The following is a 27,489-nucleotide window of genomic DNA, read 5'->3' on the forward strand; positions in this document are numbered from 1 at the left end:
AGTAGTCACCGGCGAATAGCACGGCTTTTTAAAATGGGTTCCCATAGTGTTTGCAACGCAGTACGAGAGAACCGTTCTCGTAAGGGAACGTACTTGGTTACTTTCGTAACCTCAGTTCCCTTAGAGATAAGGGAACGAGTACTGCGTTGCCTGCCGTGCTATTTCGCTTATATAAGGGGCTTCGCTTCAGTCGATTTAAACCTGTCATATGGCGAGTTTTCTCTGAATTTATACTCTTCGGCCACACATATTTTGGCGCGCTCGAGGTTGGCAAGGTCCCAAGTGCTCCGATTGGACCGCTTACCTCTGCTGACTCGCCATAGGTTTGTGCAGTTGCCGCAGCACAGCCAATCAGCTCGCTCAGTCGAGCTATGATGCTCTCTTGCTGTGCAGCTGCAATGCGTTTTAAAATAAAGGCTTCAATATTTCTCGAGAAAGGAGTTTCCCATAGCGTTTGCAATGCAGTACTCGTTCCCTTATCTCTAAGGGAACCGAGGTTACGGAAGTAACCAAGTACGTTTTTTTTTAACGGTTTTAATTTTAAAATGACTTGGTAGCAGAGGGCCCCATGATGAAGCTCCGCCCCCACTGTACTGAGAGTCTAGCTCCGCCCCTGGGTCAGATCCTCCAGATAACCAGGTTCCTGACTGTATCTGTCATAGCATATAAATCATGTGGGATATGTTGTCTGTCAGACTCCAAGAGAACTGCGCAGGAAGAGAAGACTGCAACCATGATTTTACTCAGACTATGTGGACTTCTTCTTATAAGCTCAAGACTAATAGGTGAGCTAGGATTTACTTTCCTAACCTTTGAGTTTAATTCAATATCTCTGTTTCATATTTACTTGTTTTTTACAATGGGGTGCAAACGTGTGAGAACCTATTTACATATTAATTAAAGCAAATATTAATATTACAATTTTAATTTTTCATATTTTTTTGCTGACAATGTCATGGTAACGCTTTACAATAAGGTTTAATTAGTTAACATTAGTTTACTACTTTAGTTCAAATTAATTAAGAATGAACAAGAATGAACAGCATTTATTAATCTATATTAATGCTAATTTGAACATTTACGAATACATTATTCAAATCAAAAGTTGTGTTTGTTAACATTATTTAATGCAGTGAACTAACATGAAAAAACAATGAACAGCTGGATATTTATTAACTAACATTAACAAAGATTCATATGTTTTGTTCATTATAGTTTATGTCAGTTAATACATAAACTAATGTTAAATAATGAATCTTCATTGTTAAGTGTTACCAATATCATTTGTATTGAAAATGTTAGATTAAATCAGAAAATATTAGCATTTTCAGAAATTTGTATATAAATATAGCTAGCTATTTATCCTGTTTGTTGATTAATTTATTAATTTGTCTTTACCAATTTATTTTAATTGATGTAATTTCTCTTGCAGTGAAAATTGCCTCAGACGCTGCCATGGCATTAAAAAATGGATTACTCAATCTACATTTAGATTATTTCACAATTATTTCAACAATTACAGATCAATCAATATAAATAATATGCAGTGATAAATGTGCTTACACTTTCTCTTGTGAAGGAGAGATAATGTTTCCCTTTGAAAAGAAAACCATTACATTGTTGCTCTGTTCTTTATAGCTGGTTGTCTTTGATCACTTATACAGGAATAAATATTGCTTTGTAAGGGAAGCCGGTCATTTCCAATGTCCACTTACTCTTTTCCTCCTCAGCTGTCCAATATTAGAAGCAGAGCTATTTGTGGTTGTGACGCAGTAAAACAGTGCTTTGGTTTGAACATTTTTTCTATGGTTTCACTGGTAAAACTCATGTACAGTGTAAAAATGATTGTTCATGATTTGTGGAATGTGTTTCCTTTCATTTTAGATGCTAAATTAGACATCATCGCTAGTGACCCAGATGTGGAGGTGGGAAGCAAAGTTCTGCTCTTGTGCAAAGGTCGGTGCGTTTAGTTGTAGAAACTGACTAACGGACACAAAGAATGGCCCCAAATTATATCTGGACACACTTAGAAATGTCTTAATGTCTAACAAAATATCAAACTCATATGCAAACAAATGATGCTGTTTGGGGAGCTTGAACTAAGCTGCGCACAAGATGATTTTGATTGAATGTAGATCAGTTCCTCTCAAGTGTCAACAATATTTTTTTCATTTTGTTTTCATTCATTATTTTTTTTGCTCTAAAATAAATGGCACTTAGTTTGATGTTTTGTTATCACTGTAAAAAAAAAAAAAAAAAAGTTGCTGCCATAAATTTTTAAGTACAATCAACTTGGATGTTTTAGTAATTTCAACTTAAATTACATTAAATTAACTTTAAAGTTGAATCTTGTATAACTTATAAAAAAAATGAAAATCGCTGTCACATGTTGTCATAACTTATTGATCATATTGTCAAATTTTTTACAGTGTATGTAATGCACTGACATTAATACATTTTCATACGTCCAAATATGTTATCACATAACAGTCTGTACCAGTCAAAACATTTTTAATATCACAGAGATACAATGTTACTGTCATAAAATAACCAAGAAGATGTTATTTTCTATTCTTTTCTGTCTTTATATATGCTGCGGTTCAGTTGATTCAGAGGGAGATATCACTTGGTTGAAAGACAATGAAGAGGTTGATGAAGATCGCCATGAAGTCTTGAAAAATGATGAGTCCTCGAGTTCGCTGACCTTGAACAACATTGAGTTAGGTGACACTGGAACCTATACCTGTGTGTTTGAAAATGAACACAGCACAAAGAAAACGACCTACCAGCTTTATGTCTACCGTAGGTTCACTGAAGACTCATAATGTTCCGTTATTTTTCCATCAAGCGCTGAATCTCCATAATGATTCTCATGTGAAATTCTGTCCTATAACCAGAAACACCGGACTTTGGAAACACACGGACATACCATGAATTTCTGGTGAACGAGACTGTGACCATTCCCTGCTTCGTCTCTGGGAAGCCCAAGGTGGAGGTCTACTGGTATCGGAACGATCGCATCGTGAATGATGACGGTAGGGGTGGTGGCCATGCTGCAGGTTCTTCCAATCATTTATGTGGTATGGGGGTCTCCTCACCTTCCTAGCTCTCTGTGATGCCTGTAGTTGGCAGAATGGCAGGATGGCGATGGTGGACGAGTCATGATGGGGTGGGAGGGGCCTGTGTATTCATTTTCTGACCGATTTGCAACCAAATCGAGAGATGTTTCTCGCTAGTTTTCAGGGAAACATCGGTGAACAGTTTGGTTTAGTGTTTTTTCTTCTTGTCTGTTGGTGGTTATGAGGCCGTAAGAAACTGCTCTGAAACATTCAGTCTTGCCCCATTTCAAGTAAACGCCACCATTGACAACCATAGAGGAACAATTCACCCCAAAATGGAAAGTCAATCATTATTTGCTCACCTCACATTTCTCCTTTGGTGTTTGTTTGGACGTCTTCTTGCATGTTTTGCGACACTTTCAAAGTGAAAAGTACAGTGAGTGTCGCTAACAGCACATTTAGTTTGAATCAAAACCAGATGAATGTGAAACATTGAAGCCATACATATGGATATGCTCTGTGGTAAGATCATGCACTATGATAAAAGTGTTTTGAGGTCTTAAACGGATAGTTCAAAATTCTGTCATTAATTACTCACCCACATGTCGTCCCAAACCCGTAAGACTTTCGTTCATCTTCGGAACACAAATGAATATCTTTTTGATGAAATCTGAGCGCTTTCTGTCCCTCCATTGACAGCTATGCAACCGAAGCTTCAAAAAGTTCATAAAGAGATCGTAAAACTGATCCATATTAATTGAGCGGTTTAGTCCAAATTTTCTGAAGAGACTTGATCGCTTTATATGATGAACAGATTGAATTTAGGCTTTTATTCACATATAAACATTCATCAACGCACACAAGGGCGTAGATTTGGTTTGAACATTGGGGGGGTTGAAAAATTATTCTGCATATTTTTCATGTGATCATGGTATAAATATTGGGGGGGTTGTAATGCAAAGATTTAAATATTGGGGGGGTTATCTCCCCCCTAACCCCCCCACAAACTACGCCCCTGAACGCACACATCAGTTGTGGTAAACAGAAGCTCAAGCATGTGTTCTTGCATTAATGGAGCTACGTAGTTGCATAGCTGTCAATGGAGGGATCAGAAAGCTCTCAGATTTCATCAAAAAGATCTTCATTTGTGTTCTGAAGACGAATGAAAGCCTTAAGGGTTTGGAATGACATGAGGGTGAGTAATTAATGACAGAAGATTCATTTTTGTGTAAACTGTCAGCTTTAACTGTAATCATAATTTGTGTGAACACTGAACGGGAACAAAAGTTGTTGGTGTTTTACAGCCTCTAGTGAAACTGCAGTGAATTAATATCGATAGGGATGTTTTTTGAGTTTTGCAAAAATGTACTGTAGGCAGAGGCATATGTGAGGTACGTTGCAAAATAATGACAGAATTTTCATTTTGGGTGAGCTGGCCTTTTAAGAGTGTGCGTGTGGGCTTTTAAAGGCTTCGCCTCATAATTCTAAAGTAGTAAGATTGCATCTTTGACGCTGATCATGCTCTACCATCCTTCTTCTCTTTGTACAGGCCGAGGTCATCTCAAAATCCTGAGCGATAGATCCCTGCAGATTGTGAGAATTCAGCCAGAAGACCATGGCACCTACACATGTGAAGGCAAGATCAAGGGACGCCCCATAAAAAGGGAACTCCAAGTCTCTGTTGTTGTTAATGGTGAGGACGTAGAGGAACTAATAATGTTTGTTCTTAGTGTGGCCAGGGTGAATATGTCCTCTAAAATATCTTTAAATATCCCATTCTCCAGAGCCACCGACCGTACTGATTCATCAGGAGAGATCGAGTGTGTTTGCCGGACCCAATACCAGTGTGTCTATAGTCTGCCTGGTCAAAGGAGTGCCCACTCCAAATATTTCATGGATACTGTATGTATATCAAGAGATAATGCTATCATTTTTCTTTCACGCTTACCTATCATCCTTAGTCTCAGTCTTTTTATATTATATCTATTGAAATCAAAAGTTTGTCGACGATATGTGAAAATAATCCATCTAGACTACTTCTTAAAGCTCCATTTCAAAACCTAGTGAGCTACTGTACCTCCATAGGCAGCATCAATCCCAGCTAACAAAAATATGTTTGCTTACGTTCCTAACGTTGATAACATAATGTAAAGTTATGAAAAAAAATTTCTTGAATGTGCTCTAAAGATTTTAAACGTCTAAAAAAAATCTTGGTTGTACGAACGTCAATGGAGCCCCTAAAGGGACATGGTGATAGAAAAAATATAATATGAGAGGAAAAAAAAATTTCAATGCTTTTGCGTTCTCTTGCAAAACCTTTGCGTTACACAGAGCAACTTTGCATTCCCTCGCAAAACTTTTGCGTTTCCCTGAGAAACTTTGCTCAAAAGTTTTGCATAATTAATTATGTTTTGATATAAACTTTTGTATTCAGTCTAGTAAAAAAATACTGTTTTACCCATAAGCATTGCTATCGTGTTGTTAGTTTAGCAGCATGCTGGTGTTAAACTCTATTTAAATCAAGGCAAGGCAGCACACTAGGTTTTGGAACAGAGCCTGCATGTGTTTATTCATATTTTTAGTCTCAGACTGTTTTTGTATATTTGGAGCTTCCTTTTGTCTCTTAGTTGTTAGTCGTCCTCCCATGAGTATATTTGTGTTGTATCAATGAACAATAGTGGCAAAAAGACTGAGTTTCTGTATCTCTCCCCTCAGCCCTTCCACCTTTGACGACTCCCGTTACAAATACAACACTGATAAGAGTGAGCTCACCATCTCTGCAGTGACCAGGAGCGATTTTGGAGAATATATCTGCATGGCTAGCAATAAGATCGGGGAAAACCGTGCCACGTTTATTCTGGATGTCTCAGGTGAGACAAGGCCTCAAAACTTTGAATAAAGTGATGTGTTTGTACTTGGCTGAAAGCATCGAATGAGGGCAGTTGGTCTGCATAATATGTTTTTAATCAATACCAAAGCTCAACATGATATTAATTGTCACTATTTACGATCTTGATGAATTTTTCAGGTCTGTATGGCCAGTAAGCTCTGTCAGTTAGCCCATTCATGTTGTAAAATTATAAATTATGGTCTTTTTGGATGGCGACACCCATTTTTTATGATCCAGTCAATCAATTCCTGTTGGATAAAATCAAGACCAGTGTCATATTTTCAGTCAAAATATCCTGTTGACTTTATACATCAAATGGGTTATGAATGGGTTGTGAATGTTGAACTGCAGCAAATTTATCTGCTTATGGCTCAACTGTTTTTTTTTTCCTCTGCTTTATTTCCTTTTTTTATTTATTTTGTCTAGCCAAAGATTTATTCCCATGAAGTCAGATGTTTACTATAGTTGCAAACACAGATACGGGGAATGTGATCCCATGCAAGCATCACATTGACACTTTACAATAGGCCAGACCTAAACAAAACTATTGTAGGATAATGGAAATATTCAAATAGATTTTTATACACAAATGCATATCTGCAGTGGTTGGCTCATGTATTTGGTTATTTTATGGTTTAGCTTTCGAAGATTAAATTAATTTCATTTTTGCTTGTTCTATTGATAATTTTCAGAGCGTCCAACAATAACATTGGATCCAAGCAAGCTGACCATTATTCCAGGAGAAACTGGATCTGTGCTCTGCAATGCCACAGGACATCCAACTCCAACCGTACAGTGGGTCAAGAAGGCTACCCAACAAAAAATGGTGAGGAACATCTAAATAGCTGCTCCATTTCTATTGTTGTTTGCATTTGAAAAAAAAAAAAACAGAAAATATTAATTGGCTTTGGAAATATGTTTAATGCAATCAAATCTTGTCTTAAACCAGTGGGAATACATGGGAAATGGATTATAATTGGATTCTAATTTTCTTTCTGATTCTGTATCTACAGGAAGTGTGACCCACGTACAGTACTTTTCTCTTTGGTCTTAATTACTTCTTCCTGTCTCTTATTGTCTTTCCTGTTTGCATGCACATGTGTGGGCAGACGAGTGTGGAGGGATCTGAGCTGATTCTTGAAAATGTAGTGCCCTCTGATGGTGGCTTGTACTCCTGCATAACCAGCAACACGGCGAGCACAGCCACTGAGGACTTCCAGCTGATAAGTAAGGCTCTTTTAGTGGCTTCAGGAATTTGAACTCCAAGAATAAGTCTGTCTTCACCATATATATGTATATATAAAATCATTATATCTATTCAGTTATATCTTTATATCAATTGAAATACACACACACACACACACACACACACACACACACACACACATATATATATTTGAATTGATATAAAGATATAACTGAATAGATATAATGATTTTTATAATACACTGTAAAAAATGATTTGTTAGCTTGACTAAAAAAAGTAAGTTACCTGGTTGCCTTAAAATTTTGAGTTCACTGAAACTAAAAATGTGAGTTTTTACAACAAGTGATTTTGTTGTTTCAACTATTATTTTGTTGTCATAACTTAAGATTAAATATTGTATCAACTTATTCAAGCAATCAAAGGGATTAAGTTAACTTACAAATTTAAGTTCACTCAACTTAATTTAATATTATATGAACAAACTATTTTAAGTTCACTCAACTTAACCTTAACTACATATAGTTTGTTGTAACAATTAACTAAGAAGTTGACACGGTTGCCTTAAAATTATGAGTTAAGTCAACTACATATAGTTTGTTGTAACAATTAACTAAGAAGTTTACACGGTTGCCTTAAAATTATGAGTTAAGTCAACTACATATAGTTTGTTGTAACAATTAACTAAGAAGTTTACACGGTTGCCTTAAAATTATGAGTTAAGTCAACTTCAACAACTTAACATGACAAAATCTTTTTTGTTAAAACAAATTCTGGAATAACAGCACAAATAAACCATAATTTTAACATTTATTATAACATTCACAAAAATATTAATTCATTGAATTGTCTGACAAGTATATCTTAGTATAAATGAGTATGACAATTAACTGCTGCTTGAAAAAAACAACATTAAAACACATTAAAGCAATAGGATACAAGCTGGTGCTATAAATGTCAAGGATTTGTGAGAATAAACAAATGTCAGTGTGATGACATTAACATCAGCTTAAATTAAGCGCAATAGAATTAAAAACAAAAACCCATTTAATGATCATGACACATGAAAATCATTTGCTCAAAACAATATTTTGTCTGTTCAATAAAACAAAACAAGTATGGAGTATGCGAGTATGTACAACCTCATAAAGTGAATGAAATAAGAAAATTGTTGACAAGCAAACCACAAAATATCAGGCCACTATTCATAACAAATCTCAACGAATATTAAAAAGCATTTCTCAAACAGCATTAAAAGGGTTAGTTCAGCCAAAAATTAAATTTGTCATTACTCACCCTCATGTCGTTCCAAACCTGTAAGACATTAATTTGTCTTTGGAACACAAATTAAGATATTTTTAATGAAATTTGAGAGCTTTTTGTTCATTCATTGACAGTCTATGCAACTACCACTTTCAAGCCCCAGAAATGTAATAGACATCATTGAAGTAATCCATGTGACTCCAGTGGATTAACCTCAAGTTTATGAAGCGATGTGAGTGCTTAGTGCAAAAATAATGAGCCTTTAATATATCAATCTCCAACGCACATTCACGTTTTTTTTTGTTTTTGTTTTTTTGTGCAAACAAAGCACTCAGTTCATTAACTTGAGGTTAATCCACTGGAGTCACATGGATTCTTTCAATGATGTATATTACATTTCTGGCGCTTGAAAGTGGTAGTTGCATAGGCTGTCAATGGATGGACAAAAAGCTCTCAGATTTCATTAAAAATATCTTAGAGGGTTAGTTAGTTCACCCAAAAATGACAATTCTGTCAGTAATTACTCACCCTCATGTTGTTCCAACCATTTAAGTCTTTCGTTCATCTTTGGATCACAAATTGAGATATTTTTGATTAAATCTGACAGCTGTCTCACTCCTCCATAGGCTTTCAGAGGGACCCAAACTCTCTGGCCCAATATAGTTATTAAAAACATCGTTAAAATAGTCCAAGTGACTACAGTGGCTCTACATTAAGTTTATCATATGAGTAGTAATTGACAGAATTTTCATTTTTGGGTGAACTAACCCTTTAGAACTAACTGATCCCCATCAGTTGGGGATACTTAATTTAATTAATCAATCAACAATACTATTGATCAGCATTATCAAACATGGATGTTTTACACTAGAAACAAACACTGATGTACTATTTTATTTAATACTGTGAAGCTGCTTTGATACAATCTGTATTGTGAAAAGCGCTATATAAATAAAGTTGACTTGACTTGACTTTATATTTGTGTTCCAAATACGAATTAATGTCTTACAGGTTTGGAACGACATGAGGGTGAGTAATGACAAATTTCATTTTTGGGTGAACTAACCCTTTAAAACTAACCCTGCGAAACAGGTTTCTTCATCTACTCCACATTTGTAAAGGCTTAATGTGAATGGATGAGCGAGTGCAATGAAAGAAGAAAAAATAAAAACACTTACATTGAAGTTGCATATCTTTGAACAAAATTAATTTCTCCTTTTCATTAGAGCTAGCAAAGAGTTATATTTGTTTCTGAGATTGTCTTCAAAGTTGATGAATAAAAACATGTCAGAATGTCAGTGAGTGTGAGTAGGGGAGAGTAAGATCCTCTTCCACTAAACACTGAACAGTTTGTTCCTTATTCCGTGAACTCTGGCCGAACATACCTCGCCACCAACTTTTATGAGCATTTTTTGGAGTACTTCAAATGTATATTTGACCTCCTTGGGGTAAGTGATATTCAGAGCATAAAGAAGCCCCATTAGTACAGCAAAGGCATTTGACACGTCCTTTAAGCCATCAAGCACAATCTCCTCCTCTAACACCACAGCCACATCAATTTTTTCCTTTGGAAGGAGGTTTGCAGTGTTCTCCTCTGGGACCACCAAGAGTCCAACATTCATCCCCTTCACCACCTCTTCCTTATCAGTTGGCTAATAAGAGAAAAAGGAAATTACTATGAATCATAAAATTACAAAATTACAAAGCATTTGTAGGTTAACAATGAATGAGTTTTAAACAGAGGTGAGCCTGCATTGTCCATAGAATCTATAGTACAATTAATGGTAAATGTTCTTTAATGTTTTAATTATTTTAAACCAATAATGCTTTAATAAATTTAGGTTTTGGCCATGTCAGTTAAAAATAGCTTAAAATTATTTCAGTTACTCCAAAGAACTTTACATTTTACAAAGGGTAGACCCCCTCCCCTGAAAAAAAGAAAAGGCATTGGCCAAACCCCACCCCCATAAAAAAACAGATATGACTAATAATGTGAAATAATTTTACTGAGAAACTAGAACTTTTAGGCTTTGCAGTCCAACAAAGTGCAATGTGTCGATAAAATATTTTAAAACACAAAAATAGACTTTTCTTAGTCTGGACGATATATCGTTTAAGCATCGATACTAGGGGTGTGCGATATGATGATTTTTGATCGTGGACTGCTTTTGAAGAAATATCGTAGTATCGTGCATTCTATCAGTTGCTGTTCTGGCGCCTCTGACTCCCAACATACTGAACAACGCAACGTATATTCACATAAAATGTTAACGCAGCCGAACGGGACACTGCAGTTCACAAAAGTTCATAATTTGCATGTGCTTTAATGGCTTGTCGGTTAAACATTTAATTCGCGTGCTGATGCGCTGTTCTAACGTGTGTATTTCTCAGTGCGTACATGTGAAGCTCACAGGCACTAAAAGCCTGTCTACCAGCGCATGTATACTAGCCTAGAAACTAGACGCACCCTAGCGGCAGCAAAATGTATTTTGCAGCCAGGTGGGTCTAGACCAGGGGTGGGGAACGTCGGTCCTGGAGAGCCACTGTCCTGCAGAGTTTAGTTCCAACCCTAATCAAACACACCTGAACCAGCTAATCAATGTCTTTAGGATCATTAAGGCTACAATCAGATGAGTTTTTATCAGGGTTGGAGCTAAACTCTGCAGGACAGTGGCTCTCCAGGACCGACGTTCCCCACCCCTGGTCTAGACACTCTCAATAGACCTTCTAGCTGCAAAAACCCAAATTGGGTCAGGCCAATCACAACGCGTATAGAGTAGGCGGGGCGGGCTTAACATAATGACGACAGAGATGTGACGTTCCCTGGCTTGAAAACAAAGAATGGCTGCTGGCGAACAGTATTTCGAATCGGCTTTGGCCGCGACTCTGGAGGACTTGGAGTTAAGTTTTTCTTTAAGAAAAGAGCAAAGAACGGCACTTAAGTCATTCTTTAAAATGGAAGATGTGTTCGTAGTTTTGCCGGTGTTACACCAGATTCTGTGACCGTCATAATATGTGACCGTAGTGGGCGCGGTTGTCACTGCGTGCTCCGTGATCTACGCAAACAGCATAACTTCTGACTATAAGCCAAAGGTGAAGTATTTACGACACGTTTGTTTAGAAATGCTTTTTTTTTTTTGCCTGTCAGATATGGCAAAAGTTGAATCTATCATCTAACGTTAGCTCAGCTGTTGGGAAAACGCTCTGGTTGGTTGTAGCGCTGTCCTATTGCGTGCAGAGGGAATTTGAAAGACAGCCGTTTATCCCGCCCCTCGGATTGAGCGTGTCTATGGTGAGTTTCCAGACTAAACATCTTGATGTATGTCTGGCTTGCCAGGCTACATGAATACTGGACTAAGCCATCTTTCGAGGCTTATTGTGCTTATACTGTCAAATACACAAGGTTTACATAGGTTATGTCTTAAGTGAAAGCAAACTTGAGAAAATTGAGAGAAAATCTGCTTGTCAAATGCGTATAATAGACGCGTCGCACGCAGCTCTTACTTAAAGGGATAGTTCACTTTGAAATAAAATTTTGGTCTGTTTTAGCTTACCTCAAGGGCATCCAAGATGTAGGTGTCTTTGTTTCCGCAGTAGTTTCAATTTTGATATTTTTAGGTCAAACCGTTCTTGTCTGTCAGTCATATAATGCAGGTCTATGGTCACAATCTGAAAGAGCATGCACAGAGAAGTCCAAATTAAATAATTTCCCATCATAAGTACACATTGATGGCCTAAGACACGAAACGAGCGCTTCGTGTGAGAAAATGAACAGTATTTATATCTTTTTTTGCCCTTGAGGTAAGCTAAAACATACCAAAATTTAATTTCAAAGTGAACTATCCCTTTACAGAGACAGTAGTAATAGTAAACACGCTGCCTATTGTCCTTAAAGAGATAGTTCACCAAAAAATAAAAATTCTCATTATTTACACACTCTAATGTTGTTCCAAACCTGTATTAATTTCTTTCTAATATTTTTTCTAATATTAATATTTTGAAAAAATGTGGCTATCCAAACAGTAGCTGGTCCCCATTGACTTCCATAGGAGAAAAATATACTGGAAGTCACTGGGGTACATCATCTGTTTGGTTACCCACATTCTTCCAAATAACTTTTATTTTCAACAGAAGAAAGAAACTTATTCGAGTTTAAAACAACTTGAGAGAGTAGTCTAAATTATGACAATTAGAATTTTTAGGAGAAAGTCTATCCCTTTAATGTTAATAAAACAACAAAATGCAAAGAGAAAACCACTTACTGCTCTTGACTGATAACCTTTAATAGTAGCTTTAATAAGTATCAATGTATAATTTATACAGTGAGTGAAGTCGGTTTTGTTTTATTTTCATATTTGTTCATTTAATTGCTTTCTTCAATTCTACTGTTAAAGGGATAGTTCGGCCAAAAATGATATTAAAGGGATAGTTCACTTTGAAATTAATTTTTGATATGTTTTAGCTTACCTCAAGGGCATCCAAGATGTAGGTGTCTTTGTTTCCGCAGTGGTTTCAATTTTGATATTTTTAGGTCAAACCGTTCTTGTCTGTCAGTCATATAATGCAGGTCGATGGTCACTGTTTCAAAACACAAGCACAGAGTCCAAATTAAAACAATTCCCCATCGTCCAAATGAAACAATTCCCCATCATAAGTACACATTGATGGCCTAAGACATGAAACGAGCGGTTTGTGTGAGAAAACGAACAGTATTTATATCGTTGTTATCTCTTGAAAACAGCACACGTCCAAATGATCTGACGGCGCGGGCGGGTATAGATATATACATAGATGTCGCCTTGGCTACTGCAGTTCATTGGAACAAAACCGTAGCCAAGCGACATCTAGTGTATATAGCTATGCGGGTATAGATGTATACACTAGATGTCGCCTTCGCTACTGCAGTTCATTGGAACGAAACCGTAGCCAAGGCGACATCTATGAATATATCTATACCCGCCCGCACCGTCAGATCATTTGGACGTGTGTTGTTTTCAAGAGATAACAACGATATAAATACTGTTCGTTTTCTCACACAAACCGCTCGTTTCGTGTCTTAGGCCATCAATGTGTACTTATGATGGGGAATTGTTTCATTTGGACGATGGGGAATTGTTTTAATTTGGACTCTGTGGTTGTGTTTTGAGACAGTGACCATCGACCTGCATTATATGACTGACAGACAAGAACGGTTTGACCTAAAAATATCAAAATTGAAACCACTGCGGAAACAAAGACACCTACATCTTGGATGCCCTTGAGGTAAGCTAAAACATATCAAAAATTAATTTCAAAGTGAACTATCCCTTTAAACCCATGATTTACTCACCCTCAAGCCGTTCGAGATGCATATGTTAATAATTTTTCAGACGAACACATTTTCAGTTATTTTAGAAAATGTCTTAGATCTTTCAGTGGTTATAATGTCAAGTTATGGGGTCCGCTCCTTCAAGTCCCAAAAATGTGCATGCATCCTTCACAAAAGTAATCCATCCAGGGGGATAAATGATGGGCTTCTGAGGGTAATCTGTGCAGTTTTGTCATAAAAATATACATATTTAAAACTTTATAAACGAAATTAAAGGGTTAGTTCACCCAAAAATGAAAATTCTATCAGTAATTACTCACCCTCATGTTGTTCCAACCGCGTAAGACCTTCGTTCATCTTCGGAACACAAATTAAGATATTTTTGATGAAATTTGAGCCAAGTCGGAATCCTCCATAGGCTGCTATGTGACCGAAACTTGCTGGCCCAGAAAAGTTATTAAAGAGGTCGTTAATATAGTCCAAGTGACTCCAGTGGCTCAATCTTAAGTATATCAAACGACGAGAATACTTTTTGTGCGCAAAAACAAACAAAAATAACGACTTTATTCCACTTTTCATTTCCTTCTCTCTGGGCCTCGTAGTGTTTTTGCGCTGCGCGTCTGTGTACACGTCATCACGCAGCACAAACATGACCGGCGTCGGCCAATAGTGAGCCTACGTGGTGACGTGTACACAAACGCGCTGCGCCAAAATACTACGCAAACCAACTAGAGGTCCAGAGAGAAGGAAATGAAAAGTGGAATAAAGTCGTTATTTTTGTTTGTTTTTGCGCACAAAAAGTATTCTCGTCGCTTGATATACTTAAGATTGAGCCACTGGAGTCACTTGGACTATATTAACGATCTCTTTAATAACTTTTCTGGGCCAGCAAGTTTCGGTCACATAGCAGCCTATGGAGGATTCCGACTTGGCTCAGATTTCATCAAAAATATCTTAATTTGTGTTCCGAAGATGAACGAAGGTCTTACGCGGTTGGAACAACATGAGGGTGAGTAATTACTGACAGAATTTTCATTTTTGGGTGAACTAACCCTTTAACTGGCTTCCGGCAACGGTCGACGCACGTTCACAGGAGATGGTGTCACGATACCACACACGGGAAACAGGGAGATCCAATAGCAGTAAGTATTTATTAAAGGGAAATCCAAAATCAGTAGTCAAATCCAGGCATGGGTCAAATTCCAATATAACAATCCAAAAACAAAAGACAAGTGCAGACTAGAAACAGACACTGAAGTGGCGTGATAAATACAAGGACTCCGTGACACTAAAACAGACAGGGTTATATACACAGGGAAATGACAATGCTAATGGGGAACAGGCTGAGTGCAATGATCAGTGATAAGGGACAGCTGAGTGCAATGAAAAGACAAGGATCATGGGGGATGTAGTTCAAGAGTGTGATGGACACCGTGGGGAAGGAGGACATCTAGTGGTGACCCAAGGAACATAAACCAGACACTGTGACAGATGGATGCTGGCGTATGACGTAGCGTAGTAAGCGTCGTGACGTAGAACGAAGTATAGCTAAATCAAATGCTATGTCCTACATCATACGCCGGCATCCATCTTCCGTGAACGCGCGTCAACTGTTGCCGGAAGCCAGTTATTTTCGTTTATATCGCTGGTAGCCTGATAAAATAACAAATTTATTTTATAAAATAAAAAAAAACTCCAAAAAGCTCTGGCCATTTCCCCCGAGGAAGCCCAGATGAGGCCTGATCAAGCCCTGGAAGTGACAGTGGAAGCGAGACTGGTCCTGGCACGCACTAGCATGCTCGATTTTGGCCCAATAGTATGGCGTCATTTTTTAGTCAAATGTTATGAGCGTGTAAGACATGCTCACGAGCACATTATGTTATTTCACGCGCGCAAAAATGAACCTTCAGCTGGCATGATAAAAGTACTCGCGCACAAATTCAACAACCGAGAGGTGTACAGGTAGCTGCGAGCGAGCGCCTGGCATACTCTCATAGATTAACTCTGCTTGTACAGTGGAATTCTGCTCGCGCGCAGCGGGCTTCTGCTCGCGGAGTGCTGTTTTGCTCGTGCAGTGGATTTCGGCTCGCTCAGCTGATTTCTGCTCCCTCGAGTCTACACGACTTTTGACAATTTGGGGGCGGAAACCAAGGAGGGCACTGACCCTCTTATGATTGGTCACCTTCATCATGGAAAATCTTGGGAAATCCTAACCCCGCCCACCTTCAGACGCAGCGCGAGTCACTCAGATCGCTCTGCTAGTCCGGTTATCTCTGTATATTTTTAGGCAACGAAATATGTGATAAAACACCTTACTAACTATTTTCGTTTTCATTTAAAGAAATCTTAAACATGATAGCCACACAAATGTGGTTCATGCAACGCGTATTGATTATATTCACTGCACATAACGTTTGCCTATTAAAAAAAAACAAAATATAAAACACAAACCTGCCTCTTTTCGTTTTAAATATAATATAAAAACATTAAACATTTTAATATGGTCCAGGCAATATGTGCATTTGTACTAAACAACAGATTTTGCAGTAAACAACATTACAGTTTTTAAAATTTTAAATACAATTATTACAATTTAAAATGACAAAACTCAACCCAGTCTCTTTTTGTTAAATTTCAGTTTGATCAATATTAGCCATTATAAAAGTATAAGTAAAAGGTATAAGAAGCTATACAAATAAAGCAAACAATTCAGTCAAACACACAAAGTCAGCGCTCTAGTCTAACCATACAACGGTAATGTTAAATAGCTTATAAAGTTATGAAACTTCCCCTCTGCCAAAACGATTGGCCAGGGAATAAATTATAGATTCACGAGACCAAAAATCGCCCGTTAGATATACACAAGACGAATTATATCTTATGTTTAACCACTACAGAGATGCCAGAGAAAGCGGCGAACGTCAGAAAGACTATAGCCGAGGAAAGGCTGTTCCAGGCGGGGTACATGAGCGCCGAGCACCCGGTCATCGTTGTATGGTTAGACTGACTTTGTATGTTTGACTGAATTGTTTGCTTTATTTGTATACCTTTTACTTATACTTTTATCATGGCTAATATTGATCAAACTGAAATTTAACAAAAAGAGACTGGGTTGAGTTTTGTCATTTTAAATTGTAATAATTGTATTTAAAAATTTAAAAACATTGTAATGTTGTTTACTGCAAAATCTGTTGTTTAGTAAATGCACATATTGCCTGGACCATATTAAAATGTTTAATGTTTTTATATTATATTTAAAACGAAAAGAGGCAGGTTTGTGTTTTATATTTAGTTTTTTTTTAATAGGCAAACGTTATGTGCAGTGAATATAATCAATACACGTTGCATGAACCACATTTGTGTGGCTATCATGTTTAAGATTTCTTTAAATGAAAACGAAAATAGTTAGTAAGGTGTTTTATCACATATTTCGTTGCCTAAAATATACAGAGATAACCGGACTAGCAGAGCGATCTGAGTGACTCGCGCTGCGTCTGAAGGTGGGCGGGGTTAGGATTTCCCAAGATTTTCCATGATGAAAGTGACCAATCATAAGAGGGTCAGTGCCCTCCTTGGTTTTCGCGCCCAAATTGTCAAAAGTCGTGTAGACTCGAGGGAGCAGAAATCAGCTGAGCGAGCCGAAATCCACTGCACGAGCAAAACAGCACTCCGCGAGCAGAAGCCCGCTGCGCGCGAGCAGGATTCCACTGTACAAGCAGAGTTAATCTATGAGAGTATGCCAGGCGCTCGCTCGCAGCTACCTGTACACCTCTCGGTTGTTGAATTTGTGCGCGAGTACTTTTATCATGCCAGCTGAAGGTTCATTTTTGCGCGCGTGAAATAACATAATGTGCTCGTGAGCATGTCTTACACGCTCATAACATTTGACTAAAAAATGACGCCATACAATAGTGGAAACACTGTTGCATGGAAATTTTAATTAATCAGGCATGTGACACTGGAACCATTTTTCTAAAAATAAATTAACGTTTACTTACATCATCTTCAAGAGACTGAATCAGGGTCTTGAGTTCTCCAATGTCTTTGGCTTGGTACAACCGCAAAAATCCTTTCAGGTACTCATCAAGCCCATGGAAAAAGGTCGTCTTAAGGTCTGTGGACACTATGCATCGAAATTCTGCAGCAATCTAGTAAAATGCCAGACCCACAATTAGAATATACAGTTTTTTTTTAACAATTGCTAGGACACATTTCTCAATACTTAGGTCACCTTTTCAGTTTTCAAAAAAGTATGTAAACGTGCAGATTGGCCTGTAGTTTTGGCAATGGTTGTCTGTAAGAGACAAGAATTCATGCAAAGAAAGATTCATTGAAACATATTTTCATTGAATTTATTTTGTGCCAAAGCAGTGATAAATTATCCACAGTTTAAAGGGATAGTTCACTTTGAAATTAATTTTTGATATGTTTTAGCTTACCTCGAGGGCATCCAAGATGTAGGTGTCTTTGTTTCCGCAGTGGTTTCAATTTTGATATTTTTAGGTCAAACCGTTCTTGTCTGTCAGTCATATAATGCAGGTCTGTGGTCACTGTCTCAAACCCCAAGCACAGAGTCCAAATTAAAACAATTCCCCATCGTCCAAATGAAACAATTCCCCATCATAAGTACACATTGATGGCCTAAGACACGAAACGAGCGGTTTGTGTGAGAAAACGAACAGTATTTATATCGTTTTTAGCTCTTGAAAACAGCACACGTCCAAATGATCTGACGGCGCGGGCGGGTATAGATGTATACTTAGATGTCGCCTTGGCTACGGTTTCGTTCCAATGAACTGCAGTAGCGAAGGCGACATCTAGTGTATACATCTATACCCACATAGATATATACACTAGATGTCGCTTGGCTACGGTTTCGTTCCAATGAACTGCAGTAGCCAAGGCGACATTTGTATACATCTATACCCGCCCGCGCCGTCAGATCATTTGGACGGTGTGCTGTTTTCAAGAGCTAAAAACGATATAAATACTGTTCGTTTTCTCACACAAACCGCTCGTTTCGTGTCTTAGGCCATCAATGTGTACTTATGATGGGGAATTGTTTCATTTGGACGATGGGGAATTGTTTTAATTTGGACTCTGTGCTTGGGGTTTGAGACAGTGACCACAGACCTGCATTATATGACTGACAGACAAGAACGGTTTGACCTAAAAATATCAAAATTGAAACCACTGCGGAAACAAAGACACCTACATCTTGGATGCCCTCGAGTTAAGCTAAAACATATAAAAAATGAATATCAAAGTGAACTATCCCTTTAACCCACATAGATCACTGTTGTGCTTACTGTGTGAAATGTTTTGACATAGTAACCCAAGTATTGAGAAATGGGTTCTAAAGATAAAAATTAATAAATACGTGTTTTAAGTTTTAGAATAGGTAGTTAATAAAGACGTTTATAATGCAAGGCAATACTGTATTACAAAAGTAACCCATGTTTTAGTAAAGAATGCTAACCTGTCTCTGGGTAAATAAAGCAGGCCATCTGCTCCTCACATCTTTAACCTGTTTAGGATCTGTTCACACAATCTCTAAAATGTAAAAAATGTATAAAAGGCTCATGTGTGAAAGCAACTAACGCTACGTTAACTTTAAACCACTAAGTTAACGTTAACGTTATGTAGGCCTATATTAAAATGGACTCAATGGAAACGGGTCAACGAAAGAGGAAGACATTTCTGAGGCAAAATTATAATAAATTTAAACCATTTTCAGACTTTTTGCCGCCTAGGAAATACATTAAATTAATCTTAGACAAAACCAGTTAAGATTAATTAGGCCTACTTACCATAAACAGCCTAGAAGAAAATGCCGCCTTTCCGTTCAGCTGCAACGTTAACGTTAGTCCAAGTTACGTCGTGTAAACATGTTCAAAAGATCAACACGTCTGAAATATCACATAAAAAGATTCATTTGAACACTTATTGCTTAAGAAGCACATGTATAACAGTTCAATCTCTATTACTTATCGCCGTTTCCTTCTTCTCTTAAAGGTAACTTAACCTGAATGCATTTTATTTTAAAACGGGCAATTCATGTTTATCTAATCAAGACGAAAATGAAAAATAACTAAAATATTATTATTTATCGGGATTATTTTAAGGTTGAAACGCTTCACTAACAGCCTTACTAAACTGTAAAGATACGAAACACACTATTTTAAAATAACCTCAATGGAAACTTCTGAAATTTCTGAGGCACAATTATTATAGATTTAAACCTTCTTCTGAATTTTCGCTGCCTAGGAAATAAATTAAATTACCCTTAGACAAAACCAGTCTAGCTGCTAATCTATTAAGACAGTGAATTTTAAAAGTACTTACCATAAACCGTCTTTGCTTGCTTCTGAAGAAGCTGAAGAGAAAATCGCGCCCTCGCGTTCAAGTGTCGTCTGTGTCATACTGCCGTGCGTCCAGCGCATGCGCAGGGAAAACTAAGACTCAGAGGTCTAGTGAACTATCTATTAGTAGAATCAACTAATGTTTTTATTTTATATCAGTGCATTGCCACCAAGCCATTAGTTTAATAAGCCTTAACTTAAAATGTTTTGTTATCTTAACAACATTAGTGCATCTTAGTTGATTTGACAAAAGAAAATATGTTGTGTTAACAAATCATGGAAATAATTTTTTACAGTGTATAAATTATATATTTAATGTAAATAATATATATATATATATATATATATATATATATATATATATATATATATATATATAACATACTGATTAGATCATTTATCCTATGCATCCTTGATGATTACAACAGTTCTTTTTCATCATGCATAACATTTGATAATGGTGAAGTTAACAAACTTTGGTTTGTTTATATATATTTATTTCGGCATAAACTTATAGACATAAACTATATTGCTTCTTCTCATTAATAACTTCTCTCCCTCTCTCTCACAAGCCTGGCCTGGGACACCGGCTCAGTTCAGTGTGTCCTCAGGGTCCTCATCTTCTGTCCTCATCCAGAGTGTCTCAGTGCTGGATGGCGGGTCCTCTATTACCCAGTACATCCTTCAGTGGAAGAAACCGTCCGAAGAAACCTGGAGTCAAAGTGTCGTCAAGCCCACAAGTAAATAAGTGACTATGAGAAGTGTGGTTTATATTTGATGATTTTTTCAAATTGAATGTGTGATGAAAATACTTACATTTGTAGATCCCCTGGTGTTCAAGGGCCTTGAGCCGTACACAGAGTACTCAGTTCGTTTCGCGGTCAAAAACTCGCATTACCAGGGGAACTTCTCCACAGAACGCATGATCTTCACACAGTCCCAACGTGAGTATCAGCAGGATTCTCTCCTGTCTGTTCACTTCATCTGCTGCTTATCCAGCATTTTTGATGTTGATAGCTATTATGAATTTTATATGAAATGAGATTTCCCTCAAAATCAGTACAGAAAATGTTAAAACATCTGCAGATTAATTGGTCTACAGTTCCAACATCAGTTTTTAATAATGATAAGACATTTTATTGCAGTTGATTTCGTGTCATGCTGTCATTCTTGTCATGCATAAATGCCTGTTTGCTCATCACATATGTTCATGATTTGCTTTCGCTGCCCATTCTTTCTCATTCCTGCTTGACGATGACCATTCTCCATGCATTACGACCTGCTCCTGGTCCCGGGGCCCGTCCATTGCCTTATTCTGACCTTCCTTTGTAGATGGTAAATCAAAATTTTGAATGCATACATCTCCAGTTGATAGGCTAAAACACAAGCCTAATTGTTTACTGTGATATAGAAGTGTGAAAATTAGTTTACCTGCATGGTTTCACTGCTGAAGAAAGTGGAAAAAAGAGAAAATTGCTACTTCAGGTTTCCTTCAGCATGAAATCAATGTTGGTCGGCTGAACTCATACATCTATACTGTAGTGAATGATTTTGGAGCTTATCCACTGGATTGTCAATTACTTAAGTGTGACACTGACATACCCTAATAACTTAATATAACTAATATTCACATTGATCTTAATGTTCTGTGTATTTGCCCATGTCTAGTTTGTGAAAATATTACAATAATTTCCTTTAAACTTAACAAAAACAGTGTGAGACTTTGTAATCTTGATTCATTTCTGTGAATCATTCACACTGTCCATTTCAGTTCAATGGTTCAAAACACTGATTCAGTGATTCATTCTTTACGCTAGTCTTCCTTGTGTTTATTAAGTGAATTAGTATCTAAAACATGCATTTACTGTTTTTAACTAGATTTTTACTGTATTTTAGTTATTATTAAATGAAACATTTTGAATAATTTAAGAAATTAGCTATTTAAGAGCAAATTCATAAATATCAATATATACACTACTGTTCAAAAGTTTGGGGTCATTAGGATTTTTTTTAAAAAGAAATGAAGACTTTTATTCAGCTGCATTAGGATGCATTAAAATGATCAGAAGTGACTGCAAAAACATTTATAACGTAACTACTATTGATTTCTTTTTCAATTAAATACTGTTCTGTTGAACTTTCTATTCACCAAAGAATCCTGAACAATTTTATCACTGTTTCCACAAAATATTAAGCAGCAAAAACCTTTTTTTTTAACATTGATAATGTAATATTTATTGCACATTAAATCAGCATATTAGAATGATTTCTGAAGGATCATGTGACACTGAATAATGATAATAAAAATTCAGCTTTAGATCACAGGAATAAATTGCATTTTAAAATATAATCAAATAGAAATCAGTTACTTTAAATGATAATAATATTTCACAATATTACTGTTTTTACTGTATTTTTGATCAAATAAATGCAGCCTTGGTGAGCATAAGAGACTTGCAAAAACATTTAAAAAAAATCTTACCAACCCAAAACTTTAGAATGTTAGTGTACATCAAATATTGTCAAAATAAAGTTGAAAATATCATGATGAAAATCCACCCAGCCCTAAGATCAACCCGTTACACTGTTTCTTTGTTCTCATCTGATGTTTCTTCTTTCCCTCATTTAGGGGAACCCGACAGCCCCGTTCTTTCTCTGAACGAGAAGAAGTTGGAGAAGAACTCCGTCTCCATCCCCATTAAACAGCTGAAAGACGGAGGCTCTCCCATCCTACACTACGTTGTACGCTACAAAGGGGTCAGTCCGAATCACTTTATCGTATCTTTAATGTTTTTTTATTAAATATGTGAAGTACAAGCCTTATATCAGTGTAAAATGTGCCATTTCACATTTCATTTCTTTATACAATAAAATTATTTTATCTTATCATTTCGAATAGAACAAGGAGAATGAGGAATGGACTGAAAGTGAAATTCCTGGAAACTCTAGCAGAATCCAGCTCCATGATCTCCAGTACAATGCTGAATATCAAATGGAAGTTTATGCAGTAAACCACAACGGCTCCTCCAACTCTGCCAAAGTTAACTTCACCGTCCCACAACCTGGTAAGATTGATTAGAGCGAGCCAAATCTTATGCTTAAATGCAAACTCTTTAGTGAAATCAACTGATTCCCCTTTCTTTCTCTCGCAGTCAGTCAGCCGATGCTAGGGAAAGGTGGTGTGGTGGGAATAGTAATGTTCATCTTCTTGCTGCTGATGGTATCAGTAGATGCTTTCTGTTGCTACACCAACCACTGCGGCCTGCTTAATTTCCTCGCTCGTAAACTATTTGGACACAAAATGCCAGAGTCTAAAGGGATGGATGAAGAGGCGAATAACTCAACTGGGTAAGATAACTTCATCCTTCAATGTTTGTGTTGCAGAGATGCATATTGTTCTTTTCTACCCTAGTTTTCCTACAAAGAGCCATTGTTTGCACATAATGTTAGATCATGGTGATTGCATATAGTTCTTTAAAGGAATAGTTCACCCCAAAATTTTGTCTCTCGATTTCAAAAGACAATTTTATACAAGAAAAGTGGATGCAAAACAAAGGACAAATAGCACCATAAAATTATAAAGTTAATCTACAAGACTTGTACACTATATCCTAAGTCTTCTGAATTTATATGATAGCTTTGTGTGAGGAAAAGTCCTTACATCATTTTCATTTTTGGGTGAACTATTCCTGTATGTACAGTATATATACGCCAAGATGTGCAAAAATTGGCCGAAAAGTATAAATAATTAAAATATAAAATATAAAATAATTAAATTCTAATTGTATTACTCACTGTTATGGAATTTTATGTCATGATGGCAAAAATAACTGAAGCTGATTATAACTGAAATGATGATAACACACAGCATTATGGAGACATAATTAAGGTTATATAAAGTGTAATGTAATAAGACAAACTAACAATGAATAATAAAATATTTTTGCAGTCTTTTCAAATCTTGGTTAATGTTAAATGATATATAGCCTAATTCTCTTTTTGAATAAATAAATAAATAAATAAAAAATGTTTTTATTAATGAATTTTTAACAATACCTTAATAACGTATTTTGAAGTAACAAAAGGTTAAAAAATGCTATAAAAAAGATTCTTTTTGAATATTTTAAATGCACACACACATATTGTGTTTATATATATATATATATATATATATATATATATATATATATATATATATATAAACAAAATGGTTAACACTTAACATTAAGTAATTTATATACATTCATGTGTAAGTGTCCCTTATTTATTATTATATTTTGACATGAGTCAATGAATCTTCCAGTGTTTTTCATCTACAAGTCCAATTTTGGAGGTTTGCATTTAGACAGATCTACTGTTTGCTGTGTGTGATTTCACCGCTTCTAAGCTTCAGTCCTCATGTGTCCTTTGATACAGAGACATGAAGCTGAGCGGTCTAACGCTTCCACGAGGCAGCATCCCAAAGCTTCAGGCACCCAATGGGGCAGTGAATGGCGTTCATTCAGAGGTCACGTGTGACAAAGCGCCTCTTACCAAATTCGAGTAGGTGCCAACCTCAAAGGGCTGAATGCTGCTTGGCATCAAAGCTGTCATTCACAAAAAAATGGCATGTGGGTTTTTGTGTTATGCACCCAGACTTAAAGGACTAATTCACCCAAAAATTACCATTTTGTCATCATTTACTCATCCTCAAGCTGTATTTGACTTACTTTAGGAGATGTTAGTCAAAATGTCTGAGCTTATGTCTTCCTTTAGGGTATGTTAACGCGACAGTGATATACTAAAACTGCAAAAGGCTTTCCTTTGCTTTTTTGCGTACAGACAACAACATAGTAAAAATTATCCCCATTTACACGGATCCACGAAAATGACTAAAAACGCTGTACTCTGCTGCCAGGCCAGTAGTTGGCGATGTCACTTTGTAAAGAAACACTACGAGCCCTATTTTAATGATCTGAAACGCAAGTATCAAGCGCGAAACGCAAGTAACTTTGTGGGCGGGTCTCGGGCGCTGTTGCTATTATACCGGCGGGATAAATGACTCTTGCGCCCGACGCAAATCTAAAATGGGTTGGTCTGAAGTAGCTTCATTACTCATAGGTGTGGTTTGGGCATAACGTGAAATAAACCAACCAGAGCGACATCTCACATTCCCTTTAAGAGCAGGCATGCTTGTTCTATAGCGGATTGCTATTTTAACGGCGGATTTGCCAGACGCACTGCAGGAGCGGTTCACAGCCGAGGAGACCGACGTTCTCGTCAGGGCCGTAAAACACAGAGAAGTGACATTGTATGGGGATGGGAGAAACCCACCCAAATTAGCTTCGGTTAAACAGGCGTATAATAATTTGGGTAAATGTGTAAGCTACATTTATGCCTATTTTTTCACATCTTCATGGGGACACAACAATGTTTTCCCTTGTGTGTTAATATTTTTCCTTGTAATAATGTATGCTTTGCAAAAATGAGAACTGCTGCGTCTGTCTGTAGATGAGAGAATCAAAGTGTATGCGCGTTGTGCACACGCTACATTGATTATGGCCAAGCATGCGCCCTTATAGCAAATAGCAAATGAATAACATGCGCAACGCGCCACTGACTTTAGACTAGGTTTTTCTTGGTCAGTGGCGGAATTGTTTTTTAAACCTGCAAAATAGCATCAGGGAACGTTTGCACCGAAACACGCCTCCTCTTTTCGCTGCACCGCCCCAGGGAGCGCAAATTCATTTCCTAATTTACCGGCGTGCGTCTGTGGAGGGAAAAGTCCGCTGTGCGCGGGTGCAAAATAGGAATGATACATGCGTCGGTGTACAAAGTCAGTTGCGCTGGGTGCAAGATAGGGCCCTACGTGTCTTTAGAATGAACATGTAATATGCATGCGTATGATGTCACCGTTTTCACAAATTGGCATTTTTGTAGTTTACAAAGAGACGATAATGGTATTGTTTTTAAAAACTTGCTCTTTGAAACCCTTTTTTAAAACTTTTCATTTTCATTTTAGTTGAAAATGGTGTCATTTGCACAGATCCAAAAAACATAAAATACTAAACAATGAGTAAATGATCACAGAATTTTCTTTTTTTGGAGAACTGTTCCTTTAAGCCATGATATAACTTACTCATATTGCCATTTTTCAACCCATGTCCCACAAGTTTTATTCTTTTCTCTATTATCAATTCCCCCTGAAAAAAAGTAAAACAATTCAGCTGCCTAATTAACCCAGAAAGCAGCCTTTTGTATTCTGTATCATTTGCACTGTAGAAATAATGATATATTCCCTCTTTTTTTGTAGGAAGAAGGCAGAATCTGATGATCCAACAGGAGAGGCATAGAAGAAGAGATTATACAGGAGACAATTTAAATTCACAGAGCGAAGAAATTTCACACAAATCTCGAGACATCCGATTGTGAGCTTAAGGGTGAAGTGTGTCTTTTTTCTTTTTTGTGTGTTAAAATGCTATACATAATCCATTTGTAGTCCATGAAGGTTTAAACACTATGGCTCTGTGGTGCTATGAAAACATTGCTGTCTTTGTTTGAGCATCTCAACGGGCCCAACATAGCAAGAACGGCTCAACCAATAGTGTGAGATTTGGGCGGGACTATCTGTTGGTCCGACCAATGACAGATGGGGGAGTTTTCAAAAAGATGAAAAAAATTCGAGCACAGAAATGGCACGCTTGTGATGTAGTCTGGAACAAATATATAAACATCATGAAGACGACTGTTATTTGCAGGAACACGTTCGAGATTTAGATTATGCTTGTTATTAAATGTAGGATGTTGAAAGCATTATCAGTGTGATCTAGCACAGTAGATACTGTACATGACAAATGCTGCTTGAGCTGAATGTATGTTCAGTAGTGAGCAGATAAGTATAATATGATGTTGATATTTTGAAGAATAAAATGAATGTCATAATGGGAGCATAATATTTCGCAGACGCATCACTAATGTTAATTTATTGCACATTTAACCTATGCTTTTAGTTTGTATAAAATCTTGATTAAAGGAGTTTAAAGGGTTTGGATGAGTAAACAGTATTTTAATTTTTTATGTGAACAATAATAAAAATGAACCATTTCAATATAGATATAACTTTGCATTTTATTTTTTAAGTGTTATTTCCAAATCATATATTGTTACATAAATACACTGTGTATGTTTTTTTTGGGGTCAAGTGACGTTAATCGTGGATGTAAATACAGATGCATGCATAAAGATGTACATATAGATTTATTAATGATTTTTTTTTACCTTCACTGTACATTGTATATATATCATTTTTATACTCATAAATGCTTTTATACTCATTCTAATGTTTGAACCTATGGTGATTTTGTACTCAATGTAAATGCATTCACAACTATTTCTTTGAAATAAAAAGAGAGAAATATCGACAA

The 27,489-nt window shown here is 36.7% G+C and overlaps 1 protein-coding gene across 1 annotated transcript; it reads left to right on the plus strand.

The window, feature by feature from the left end:
* The first annotated feature begins 689 nt into the window (after positions 1-689).
* On the plus strand, positions 690-27,487 carry LOC307172378 (neural cell adhesion molecule 1-like). Its single transcript, XM_079894696.1, has 16 exons — positions 690-785; positions 1,885-1,956; positions 2,605-2,802; positions 2,898-3,035; positions 4,609-4,752; positions 4,844-4,961; positions 5,775-5,929; positions 6,642-6,775; positions 7,059-7,176; positions 20,659-20,826; positions 20,911-21,030; positions 22,716-22,843; positions 22,986-23,151; positions 23,239-23,434; positions 24,503-24,628; positions 26,379-27,487. Exons 1-16 carry the CDS (start codon positions 734-736, stop codon positions 26,416-26,418), a joined length of 2,073 nt encoding a protein of 690 aa, XP_079750822.1. The 5' UTR covers positions 690-733; the 3' UTR covers positions 26,419-27,487.
* The last annotated feature ends 2 nt before the right edge of the window (positions 27,488-27,489 follow it).

The sequence above is a fragment of the Squalius cephalus genome, assembly GCF_949319135.1.
Source record: "Squalius cephalus genome assembly, chromosome: 15".
In the NCBI taxonomy this organism is placed as follows: domain Eukaryota; kingdom Metazoa; phylum Chordata; class Actinopteri; order Cypriniformes; family Leuciscidae; genus Squalius; species Squalius cephalus.